The sequence below is a fragment of the Acanthamoeba castellanii genome, assembly GCF_000313135.1.
Source record: "Acanthamoeba castellanii str. Neff unplaced genomic scaffold scf7180000084622, whole genome shotgun sequence".
Classification (NCBI taxonomy): domain Eukaryota; phylum Discosea; order Longamoebia; family Acanthamoebidae; genus Acanthamoeba; species Acanthamoeba castellanii.
In genome coordinates, this window is record NW_004457643.1 from 277,492 (window position 1) to 287,988 (window position 10,497).

Here is a 10,497-nt window from a genome sequence, read left to right on the forward strand (position 1 = left end):
TTGCCGACCTGACGTCCCCCTGCAGCGAAGCCCCGAGACAAAAGGACACTGCCTCACGTGAGGATCGAACTCACGACCTTCAGATTATGAGACTGACGCTCTGCCGACTGAGCTAGCAAGGCTTCCTATCCGTTAAGCCTCTAACCCAGCAGCCCAAGCGCGTTTTTTGGCTCTGTTAACGGTGAAAAGCAAGGAAGAGGCAGAAGGTAATGTTGAGGGCAAGATCTTCTTTTATTGACAAAAGGAGGTGTGGGTGGTTGTTCAGGCCTTCCACACGTTGTCGATCTCGTTCTCGGGCAACACGAGCTCCTCCTCCTTCTTCTCGCGGAGCTGCTTGGAGATCTTCCTCTCGAGGAACCGGTTGGCAACGTCCTTCCTCTGCATCTGGCGCATCTGTGATTGCCAATAGTCACATGATGATGGTGAGCACCAACCCGCGAGACCAGAGAAAAAGAAAGATGCGTACTCTGTTGGGCGAAATGAAGTTGGGGTTGAGGTAGAGCGTGGGGCCGCCGAAGCTGCCATCAAAAATGCGGTGCAGGTGCAGCACGAAGCGAGGGCCGATCTCCACCAGCGTACGCTCCTTCTTTTCATTCTCTACGATCTGTGGTGGTGGAGGAGGAGGATTGATTGTGTGAGAACGCGTAATCGGGAAACGGAGCCCAAAGGGATAAATTATACCTGGTAGTTCCTGAACCAGATCTTGTCATCGACGATGGAGAAGTGGAGGATGTGGTCGATGAAAGGCTTGCTCTTGCGGTGGCCCTTGGGAGTGCCGAACACCTGCCGCCGCACGACAAACACAAGTTGGGTAAGCTCGCTGCTGTACTCGGACACGCACGCACGGGCACTGGTGTGTGCGTTATGCAAGCACGCGCAGAGTTAGTGTGAAAGGCATCGGTAAGGTGTAGTCGCGAACCTGAACGAAGAGCTCCTTGACAAGGAGCCAGTGAGGCTGCTCCTCGAAGCCCTTGTCAAACGAGAGAATAGGACGGGAGCCGCGCATGGCGTTACCCGTGAGCTTCATCTCATCCATGGTGTGCACTGTGGGCAAACAAGGTAAGCAATATAAACCTCGACGAGCACGAAGGAGCCCTCGTTAAGGGAGCCTCTTTGAAGGCAGCCATCAACAGCTCGAATAGATAATATCTTGAGAGATTAAATCTAGAATCGGAAATGAATAAGAGTAAATCGCAAGACGTGCCATTGAGGACCAAGAACTTGGCGGAGGGGCCGTTGGGCGTCTTGCCCACCCACAGGTAGAGATCCTCCTTCTTTCGGCACTCGAAGAAGAGCACGTCGTTGCAGTTGTTGAGGTCGGCAATCTCGTTAATCGTGCCGAGGTGCGATTTGTCGTCCATCTTGCTCTCCTTCTTGCCGTGCGGCATGAGCATCCGCATATCGTTCATCAGATGCCGATACCGATGCGTGACTCCTCGCGAGCACAAGATCAACACCTTCTGTTTGTTCTTGAACGGCGGCAATTCCCTCTTCTTCGACGGATTCTCCACTACCTCCTCCTTTGCCTCCACCTTGGCCAGCTGCTTCTCCTTGTTCGCCGCCGCCCTCTTCCTCTTTCTGTTGGCGTTTCCGCTGCCGCCATTCTGTGGTGATTTCGTGGCCATCTTGCTCTTCTGATCTTTGTTCTAAATGGCTTTCGATTCTCCTCCTGGTCCGGCACACGGAGAAAGCCTCCGGAATCTCTTAAGGTGGCTGTACGAAATGCATTTTGTAATAGTTTTGTAATGACTTTGTAATAATAAATAATTTGGTGCAAAGGTGCCTTGTCCTGCCCGAGCACCAGCTTAGGAAGGGCGGGTCACGAAGTCCTTCCTCAGGGTTCCGGCTTGGGGTGGGAGTGGGTCTCTGATGTAGGAACCCTTGAGCTCCTGCATGTTGCGCGGCAACGACGTACGTTTCGTGACCCAGGTCCTGCTGCGCTTCTTCTCCTGTTCCACAAGCTGACAGCAAAGTTGCTGTGTGAGTGTGGTGACCAGACCTTGGTGAGAAGGTTGCGTGAGTGTCGTGTGTGGCTCACCTGCAGTCGCAGTTCGTCGAACTCTTTCTGGTTGATGACGCTCGGACGCTTGGCGTACTTTCGGGGCGACAGCAGGGAGTAGATGCCCTCCTCTTCGTCGTCCTCGCTGCCCGCCTTCTCCTTGCCCCGCTGCGCTTGGTGCCCATTCGCCAGCTCGAACAGGTCGGCCAGCGCATTGTTGCCGCCGGCGGTCTCGCTTCGCGCGGACAAAAGCTTATGTTCGAGCGTGTGGATCTCTTCGAAGTCGGCGTACTCCTGGTCGAGCGCCGCGAGGTCGGCCATGGCCTTGGCCACGTCGAACGATGGCGGGATTGTCGGGTACCGCAGGCCCGCGGGAGCGGTTGCCGCATGGTGCGCGGTTGTCAACCGCCGCGCGGCGGGGGATAACGGTGACCCGGTCTCCGACCGAGGCGACATTGGCGACGTCGGCGTGGCCTTGGGCGACAGCGGCGGTGAGGCAGGTCTGGGCGAACCCGGCGGGGTGAAGAAGCGACGCACCGGCTCAGGCAACTCGATCGCACTGGTCCTGCTTCGTGCATCGTCGCCGTCGCCCACCGAGAGCCTGCGATCAGCCGGCGGACTAGCGCTGAGCGAAGCGGGGACGGTGCCCTTGGGACTGCGCGGGCTCGCCAGCGGGCTCGCGCCGCCCGGCTGCAGCTTGGCCTCCTTCTGCCTCTGTAGCTCCCGAATGAAGTCCTCCTTAGACATCTGAATGCGGCTGCCTTTCTGTCGCCGGTCGTCGTCGACAACCAGTCGCGGGCTCGTCGTCCTGCTGCCTCTGCCGCTTCCGCCGCTGCCGTCACTACCACTGTCACCGCTGCTGATGCGGTCGCCGGTGGTGGTGTTCGTGAGGTTCTTGCCGGTGCTGCTGCTGCCCTGGATGCCCTCCAGGGTGTGTCCGGCTTTGAGCGGCGAGGCCTCTTCCTTCGCTGCCGTTGCCTCCTTCTTGTGCTGGCTCGATCCGCCTCCGCTCTTCTTCTTTGCCTTCGACCCTTTACGCTTCTCCTTCTTCCCGCTCGTCTTCGATTTCGTCGTTCCGCCTTTCACTTCTCGTCCGCCCACATGCTCCGTGTCACCACCATCACCTCCTTCTCTTTCTTCCTCTTCGCTTCCTGCCTCCTTTCTCTCTTCTTCGTTCTTTTCTTTGTTCTTCTCCTCCACGCTGGTAAGCTCTGGCTTCGTCGCTTGCTCGACCTTGAGCTCCGCCGCAGCAACCGCAGTCGGGATGACGTCGATCGGAGGCGGCGAGGCAGCTCTGGCGAGCGAATCCGGCTCGGAGCCTCGGTCGTCCCACTCGGTGTAGGCCCTGCGCCGGCCGACGGGGAGCGCCCGGGCCTCTTTGGCTCGTCGTGCGGGTCCTCCTCCTGCCCTCGTCCGCTTCTTCCCGTCGCGCAGGTCCCGCAGCTGCGAAGCGTAAATCGGCGGCAAGATGGACGACAGCAGGTCGTAGATGGCCGACACGCTGTCCCACGACGTGAGCAGCCTGTCGACCCCGCAGTGCACACATAAAACGTCAACAGGGAAAGAGAGACCTATTGAACGGTTTTGCAATGACAAACCTGAACTTGAGAGCAAATATGACAAAGTGCTTGGTGAAGGCGTTGAGCAGCGCGTCGAGCTTCAGCGCAGTGAGTTCCTGCCAGTGGTGCCTGGAGATTGCGAGACCAGCGCACGTGTAAGCTCGCACGGGCTGGTCGTGGGCGCAAGAGAAGGGGAGAGGGGTAGTACGTACCAGTAGAGATGCATGGCGATCCGGAACGAGCGGCTCCAGATGAGGCGATACGTCTTCTTGAATGCCGCTTCGTCTGCAGATTGCGTAGAGCCCGCACGAGCGAAGCGGTTTCGTTACAAAGCCAATCACGGAGGAAAAGGAGAGAGGCTCGCACCAGCAGGGTCGAGATGGAATTCGTCGGTGAGCTTGCGCGCCCACTGCACGAGTGCTGCTATGTATTCGGTGGCCGACAGCGCCGCTGGCTTGGTGCTGTATTCGCCCTCGGACCACAGGAACTCGAAGCTGCACCCGAGGCGAGTGGTGTCAGAGCAGACCCATGAGTCTCGTGGGATTGGCTCGTTATCGAGGGAGATGGCCGTACTTGGGGCCGGCAGACATCTTTGGGCACGAGGCAGGTGTACATTCCTTGTGCACGGCGTGGTGCATGAGTTCGTAGAAGCTCAGCAGGTCGTGTGCTGGTTTGCAGTGGTCATCAGTCCACCAGTTTTTTGATTAAAAAAAATCATATTGTGAGATAATTTCTAATTGTATCTCACGCCTCTGGAGCTAGAGTAATGAAATGGAATTTTAAAATTTAAATAAATAATCATTGGTTATTTTTATGGTATTTAATATTAATATAAAATTGGCGGGCAGGGGGCACTGTTGAGTTGAATCCAGAGGGGCTTGGTGTAGTCGTCCTCAACAGGCACGTCGAAGATGTCCCGTGGTTGCCGCACCTCGCGTCGTGGGCCTGCTGCACCTTCCTCTCCCCCCGCCCCAGCTTCACCCTCATCCTTGTTGTTGCCCCCTCGCCCAGCCCGTCGTTGCTTGGCCTGTGCCGCCTTCGTACGGAGGGCCAGAAGGAGGGCATCGTCCTCCTCCGCCCCACCATTCAGCACAAACTCGCCCACGTCCATCTTCTGCTTGAGCTATTTTCACAACCACTCCTCGCCCCTCTACCAGCCGCGCGTGTTGAAGGGTGGAGGGTTTGTTTGTTTGTTTGCGGCTCCTTCTTGTAACGAAGCAACCTTGAGTTGACTCCATTTTATACAGCCAATGGTCGTGGTGCCCTTTCACGTGTGGGCGTACTTAATGGTTGGGTTGTGGGAGGCAAGCACAAGAGTAGCAGAGCATCACTGCTGATGGCCTCGATCATCAGTCTCGTGAGGTGCGCCTTCATCAGCCAAGGCCCTCCCGGCGGCGCACTAACCGGAAAGGTAAAGTGAAAATGGTGCGCTGTGGTAACGGCGACAACAGGGTCTTCATAAGGAGGACTGCGCGTTTCTCTGGTTGTCTTCCTCGCCCAACGACACACTATTACCACACTCGCTATGTCCAAGTCCCTCGAAGGTAAGGTCGCCGTCGTCACCGGAGCCAGCAGCGGTATCGGTGAGGCCATCGCCAAGGTACGCGTTTCCCGATTGATGTGGTGATTTTGCTACAAGGTGACGATTTCGTAATTTGAGATTGACCGAGATTAATGATTAACAATTTGGTGGTCCCGGTGCATGTAGCGCTTGGCCGAGGCTGGAGCGAAGGTGGTGCTGGGCGCAAGGCGCACGGACCGCCTGGAGGCCCTCAAGAAGGAGATCGAGGCCGCCGGAGGAATTGCCGCCTACAAGGAGACCGACGTCGTCTCGCGCGACCAGGTCGTGGCCCTCATCAAGACTGCCAATGACACCTTCGGCCCCGTACGCCCCTGGTCCCCCCATTTGCATTTGTATTATTTATTTGCCAGACTCTTGTATTATTTATATTATTATCTTTATCTGCGTGCTTGGTTGTGGGCACGACGTGCATGCAGGTGGACATTCTGGTCAACAACGCCGGTGTGATGCTACTGAGCCCGGTCGATGCCCTGCTCCAGGACGAGTGGGAGAGGATGCTTGACGTGAACGTCAAGGTTTGTGCACGCAGTCCCCATTGCTCCTGCCGCCTTGCTCGCGACCTCACCCACAAGTGTGTGTGTTTGTTCAGGGCGTCCTCAACGGTGTTGCTGCCGTTCTGCCGGGCATGACCGAAAGGGGCAAGGGCGACATTGTCAATATCTCTTCGGGTGCGTTCCTGCTGTTATGCGTGAGAGTACAACGAGTTGTGATCTCAACTGTCATCACGTGCAGATGCTGGCCGCAAGCTCTTCCCCACCGGCGCCATTTACTGCGCCTCGAAGTGGGCTGTTGAGGCCATCACTCAGGGTCTCAGGAGCGAGGTGAGGCCCAGCCCGCCTTCTTCTTTACTCCCTCGCTTCGAACTACTGAGTGCTTAACTTTCATTCACATCAACCGCACTCAGCTCTCGGGCAAGGGCCTCAGGGTGACCTCCATCCAGCCGGGAGCGACCACCTCGGAGCTCGGCAGCCACATCACCCATGAGGAGACCAAGAAGGTACAGCACACCAACCTCTTGCCTCCGATGGTTGTAAAAGTAGCTCAACTGAGCACCGTGGTGGCATCTAGGGAAGCGAGGGGTTCAAGAATGCGATACGCTTCCTTGACGCCGACGACGTCGCGCGGGCCGTCGTGTACGCCGTGTCGCAGCCGCCCCACGCTGCCGTCAACGAGATCCTCATTCGCCCCACTCAGCAGGGCTCGTAAGGCCCCAGCACGAGAAGAAATATATTTTTATTTTCCTATTCATTTATTTTTCTCCTGCTTTTTCTTTTCTCCTTCTCCTGCGCCCCACAAAACCGCTTTCAATTGTAGAAACAAACAAAGCATCAACGCGCAATGGATCCTCACCAGCAATCTATGCTTGTACGTAACTAGTCTTATCTTATCTTCTTTAGATGGAGATCTCAAACTGGCGGATAACTTGCGTATTCAACTTCAACTTGCGTATTCCTCTTTTGCATCCTTTCTAATTCCTCTACCTTTTTTCCCTTCTTTGTAGCAGGCCATGGGTGCCCTGCCCTACCCCTACGCTTATTCCTATGCTATGCCCGATCACCTCGCTGCCGCAGCTGCGGGCAAGCGATCTCGCGAGGATGGCCAGGGCGAGGTGTGCCGGGACTACCTCAGCGGTAAATGTACTCGCGGAAAGAACTGCAAGTACATCCATTACGATCCCTATGGATACGGCATGCCCGTCGCCCATCCGATGCAACAGATGCAGCAGCGAAAGACCTCGATCGAAGTGTGCATGGATTTCCAACGCGGGACGTGCACGCGCGGCCTCGATTGCAAGTACCTCCACGTCCAATCCCCCGGCGCGGGAGTCGAATCGGGTGTGGGCACCGCCAAGCGAAGCAGCGAGATCTGCAAGGACTTCAACCGCGGCCTCTGCACTCGTGGTGACGCGTGCCGCTACATCCACGTTACGATCCCCACGATCAACCAGCAGGCCATCGGCGGTGGACTTGCCATCAGCGGCGGACTTGCCATCAGTGGCAGCGGAAGCAGTGGTGAGGCCGAGTTGGCTGAGATGGCCAAGAAGCCCAAGGTCGAAGGCGAGGAGGGGAATGGCGACGCGCACGAGGTAGAGCAGCTCCGAGCACAGAACCAGGCCCTCCGAGCGCGCAACCAGCAGCTCGAGGAGGAGGTGGCCCAGCTCCGGGCTCAGTTGGGTATGCCGCACACGGGGCCGTACGGCTACCAACCCGAAGGGACCATGGAAGGCCACGACGCCCCACTCTAAGCGAAGTACTTCACCTCGCTCTTTCGTTCACTTATACCCGCTTCAGCTGCAAGACTGACCAGGTATGTGACGCTTGAAAACAGGGCTGGTCGTTGTACAACTCTGTCGAACTTGTGCGCTTCGTCCAGTCGAGCCGAGCTCCGTCTTCGTCCCAACTGAAAGGTGACTGCAAAGCGCGCTTGCTTTTCGGCTCCCTCTACCCCCCTCCACCTTTTATTTCTTCTCCTTCGCTCTCTTTGCGCTCCGTTTTGTGTTTGCCACCCGCGCATTACCACCGCCGCTGTGAATACCGCTGCTCACCACGGAAGCTCCAAATAATACCTTCTCTGCTTTGCTTTCTCTGCTCACGGCGTTCGCCACACCGCGCATGCGCCAACGCGCCAACAGCGCTTTTCCGTTCATTGCGCTGCCGATCGCCGTCACCGTCATCAGCGTGTACAGCTCGCCTCTGCTGCTGCTGGCCTTCTTCTCTCGTCGCTCATTCGCCGCCGCAGCGAAGCAGCAGCCCCGTGCCACTGCCGCCGTAGCGCTTCGTGCCGCGCAGTGTTTGGCTTCTTCCGCGTCAGCCGCGCCTCAGCCTGTCGCTTCATTGCGCCACTGCCGCCACCTGCCAGTCGCAGTCTGCGCTGTCTGTCTGTCCCTGCTCGTTCGCGCTGCAGCTTGGAGGGCGCCATAGCGCCTGTGGCGACGCAGCCCGACAGCGGTGTCACTAACTTCAAGTGCTGTCTTCTTCGTTAGGTTGCTGATGACGACCCTGGGCATCACACGTCAGTACGATGGAGGAGGAAAGAGGTGGTGCCCCCATCTTGCGGCTTCGTCCTACATCTTTCCTCCTTCATCTTGCTGACGTCGCCAGCAAGACAAGCGTTGAAGAAAAGTAGGGAAACAGACGCGTTGCAGCTCGCTGCAAAAGGACGAAAGAGAAGGAAGATGCTGCCAATGAGCGGTGGTCGTCTCGCTCAGAGCATGAGCGCCCTCCCCTCGGCCGCGAGCGCTGTAGGGAGGATGCTCCACAGGCACCAGACCACGACGTCGCATTTGGCGTTGCCACCATCATCTTCCCCCGCCACAGAGGACGACAATGGGTTTGTGATGTTGCAGCCCGACAAGCCGGCCTCCACGACGGCAGTCGCTCGATACGATTTCGATGGATTTGGAGGGCAGCTCTCCTTTCGGCGAGGAGACGAGATCGTTCTCCTCAACCACCCCCCACTCGCCACCTCCCCATCTTCGCGTCAAACCCCCTACGTATCCTCTTCATCTACAAGCACCTCGTCGTGGTGTGTCGGCAAGCGAGCTATGGACGGCGTCACGGGCATCGTCTACCTACCCGCTTTGAAGCTCCCCTCATCCATGCCATCATCATCTTCTACTTCTGCTGTCGCTTCTCCGACCGGCCCTCGGCGAGGTCGTCTCTTCATCATCGACCACAGCTCAACCAAGGCGCGAGAGGACGAAGAACGACTACAGAAGGAGCACCGTGGCTACGATCACTACGGTAACGCTGTGGAAGACGACGAGCCGCCAGGCACGACGAAGCGGAAGGAGAACTACGGAGTCCAAGTTGTGGGGTTCGTGCTGGTGCTGCTGGTGCTCTTGTTCGTCTTGGGCTGCCTCGGGCAGGCTGGGTGGGGCCTCGCCCTGCTGGGCTTCCTGCCTCGCTTGGCTTCTCTCTTCGATCGCCTCGTCCAGCGACGCTTCCTCTAGCTGGCGCCATGCACGTCACCATCATCTCTCTCTCTCTTTTGTTCCTTCATCATCATCATCTTGTTGTAGAGTGCACAGTCAAGAAATTTGTACCAGTAATCGTTGTTTCATTCAGCTCTCGGACTTAAAGCTCACCTTGATGATCTCCCTCACGTTCGAGCTGCCATCTGATGGGGTCGATGATGAAGGAAAGAGGAGAGAGAGAGGGTAAGTTGCCGATCGATCATATGATGTGATGGGTTCCAACCTTTGATGACCTTTTCGACAGTGGTCTCGAACAGGCCGTCCTTCTTGACCATCTCCTCGAACTGTCGGCACCCGCCGCCCACAGAAAAGTAATAGTTCTTGGCCGCCACGTAGCTGCACGCGACACACGACACACACAGCACACACAGCACACACGGCACACGACACACCCATGAGTCAGAAGGAATATTGGGTTGGCGACTTGATGGAGTCGAGTGTGCACCAGACGCCATGAGGCGGCTTGAGGCAGTGCTTGATGAGGGCAAAGAGTCGCGGCAGGCTCTGCACGTTGTAGATGGTCTCGGCGGTGAGGATCACATCGTAGGCGTGTCGCGGAAGCAGCTCCTATCAACAAACCCGCGTGCGTGAGATCAAGCAGCACACGGCAGCGGAGAGAGCCGAAGGCTGGCAGCGCACCGTGAGCAGGCCCCAGTCGCCGGAGTAGAACTCGACTCGCTCCATCGTCTCCTTGTTCTCCTCCGCTGCGTTGAGCCGCGCGTTCGGGATCGTCAGCAGCTCGAGCACCTCCGAGTTCTGTTGCCCATTACCATAATGAGCACTCGGTTAATCTTCGCTGTGGTCTGCTGGTTCATCACTGCATACAATACACCAACAGGGCGGTACGTACATAGTCTTGAAGGTGAACTTCGGCGCCTTGCTTCCACAGGTAGATGCCCGGCACGCCGTGCCCGCAGCCCAGCTCGAGCACCTTCTTCCCGGCGTAGCTCACGCCGTGCACCTTCTCAGTCTCCTGGAGGTGCGCGACCAGGTCGGCAGCGCCCTCCCACAGCTTGAAGCCTCCTTCATACACCCCGGGGGCAAGGTCCGAGCTGCCGATGACTTCCGCGACTGGGGTGCGGAGAGAGTGCGTTAAGTTGAGCGAACCAGCCAAGCAAGCCAAGGGACCTGGTGTCCGTTGATGAACGAGGCGGCAGCGTAGACACGATACCCTTTCCGAACTCGTCCTGCTGCTGCTCGGCCATGAGGTCGAGGCACTCCTGCAGGGCCTGGGATGGCACGGTCCACTTGCGCACGGTCGCCTCGCCCAACACAACGTCTTCCACCTGGATGAATGATTTGAGTAGGAGCATTTAATCTCGAGAAATTAAACCATGGAGAGAATCAGCAAGACGTACGGAAGAGACTTTCTTGATGATTT

At 57.4% G+C, this 10,497-nt stretch overlaps 5 protein-coding genes and 1 pseudogene across 5 annotated transcripts; 3 read left to right on the forward strand and 3 right to left on the reverse strand.

Annotated features, from left to right (window-relative positions):
- Nucleotides 1-261: 261 nt before the first annotated feature.
- ACA1_361260 (Brix domain containing 2, putative) lies at nucleotides 262-1,625 on the reverse strand (the record flags this gene model as incomplete). Its single annotated transcript, XM_004352513.1, has 6 exons — nucleotides 262-393; nucleotides 467-604; nucleotides 682-783; nucleotides 920-1,044; nucleotides 1,201-1,220; nucleotides 1,258-1,625. The coding sequence occupies 6 exons, from the start codon at nucleotides 1,623-1,625 to the stop codon at nucleotides 262-264; spliced, it is 885 nt and encodes a 294-aa protein (XP_004352565.1).
- Nucleotides 1,626-1,805: 180 nt separating this feature from the next.
- Nucleotides 1,806-4,669, reverse strand: ACA1_361270 (annotated as a pseudogene).
- Nucleotides 4,670-5,083: 414 nt separating this feature from the next.
- On the forward strand, nucleotides 5,084-6,346 carry ACA1_361280 (NADdependent epimerase/dehydratase family protein; the record flags this gene model as incomplete). The annotated part of the gene is made up of 7 exons (XM_004352514.1): nucleotides 5,084-5,158; nucleotides 5,267-5,443; nucleotides 5,557-5,655; nucleotides 5,730-5,808; nucleotides 5,873-5,961; nucleotides 6,045-6,137; nucleotides 6,209-6,346. 7 exons carry the CDS (start codon nucleotides 5,084-5,086, stop codon nucleotides 6,344-6,346), a joined length of 750 nt encoding a protein of 249 aa, XP_004352566.1.
- Nucleotides 6,347-6,478: 132 nt separating this feature from the next.
- Nucleotides 6,479-7,385, forward strand: ACA1_361290 (zinc finger domain containing protein; the record flags this gene model as incomplete). The annotated part of the gene is made up of 2 exons (XM_004352515.1): nucleotides 6,479-6,505; nucleotides 6,642-7,385. 2 exons carry the CDS (start codon nucleotides 6,479-6,481, stop codon nucleotides 7,383-7,385), a joined length of 771 nt encoding a protein of 256 aa, XP_004352567.1.
- Nucleotides 7,386-8,351: 966 nt separating this feature from the next.
- On the forward strand, nucleotides 8,352-9,092 carry ACA1_361300 (uncharacterized protein; the record flags this gene model as incomplete). The annotated part of the gene is made up of 1 exon (XM_004352516.1): nucleotides 8,352-9,092. The coding sequence occupies one exon, from the start codon at nucleotides 8,352-8,354 to the stop codon at nucleotides 9,090-9,092; it is 741 nt and encodes a 246-aa protein (XP_004352568.1).
- A 111-nt stretch (nucleotides 9,093-9,203) lies between these two features.
- Nucleotides 9,204-10,429, reverse strand: ACA1_361310 (methyltransferase domain containing protein; the record flags this gene model as incomplete). The annotated part of the gene is made up of 6 exons (XM_004352517.1): nucleotides 9,204-9,259; nucleotides 9,340-9,452; nucleotides 9,562-9,683; nucleotides 9,756-9,872; nucleotides 9,967-10,187; nucleotides 10,264-10,429. The coding sequence occupies 6 exons, from the start codon at nucleotides 10,427-10,429 to the stop codon at nucleotides 9,204-9,206; spliced, it is 795 nt and encodes a 264-aa protein (XP_004352569.1).
- Between the last annotated feature and the right edge of the window lie 68 nt (nucleotides 10,430-10,497).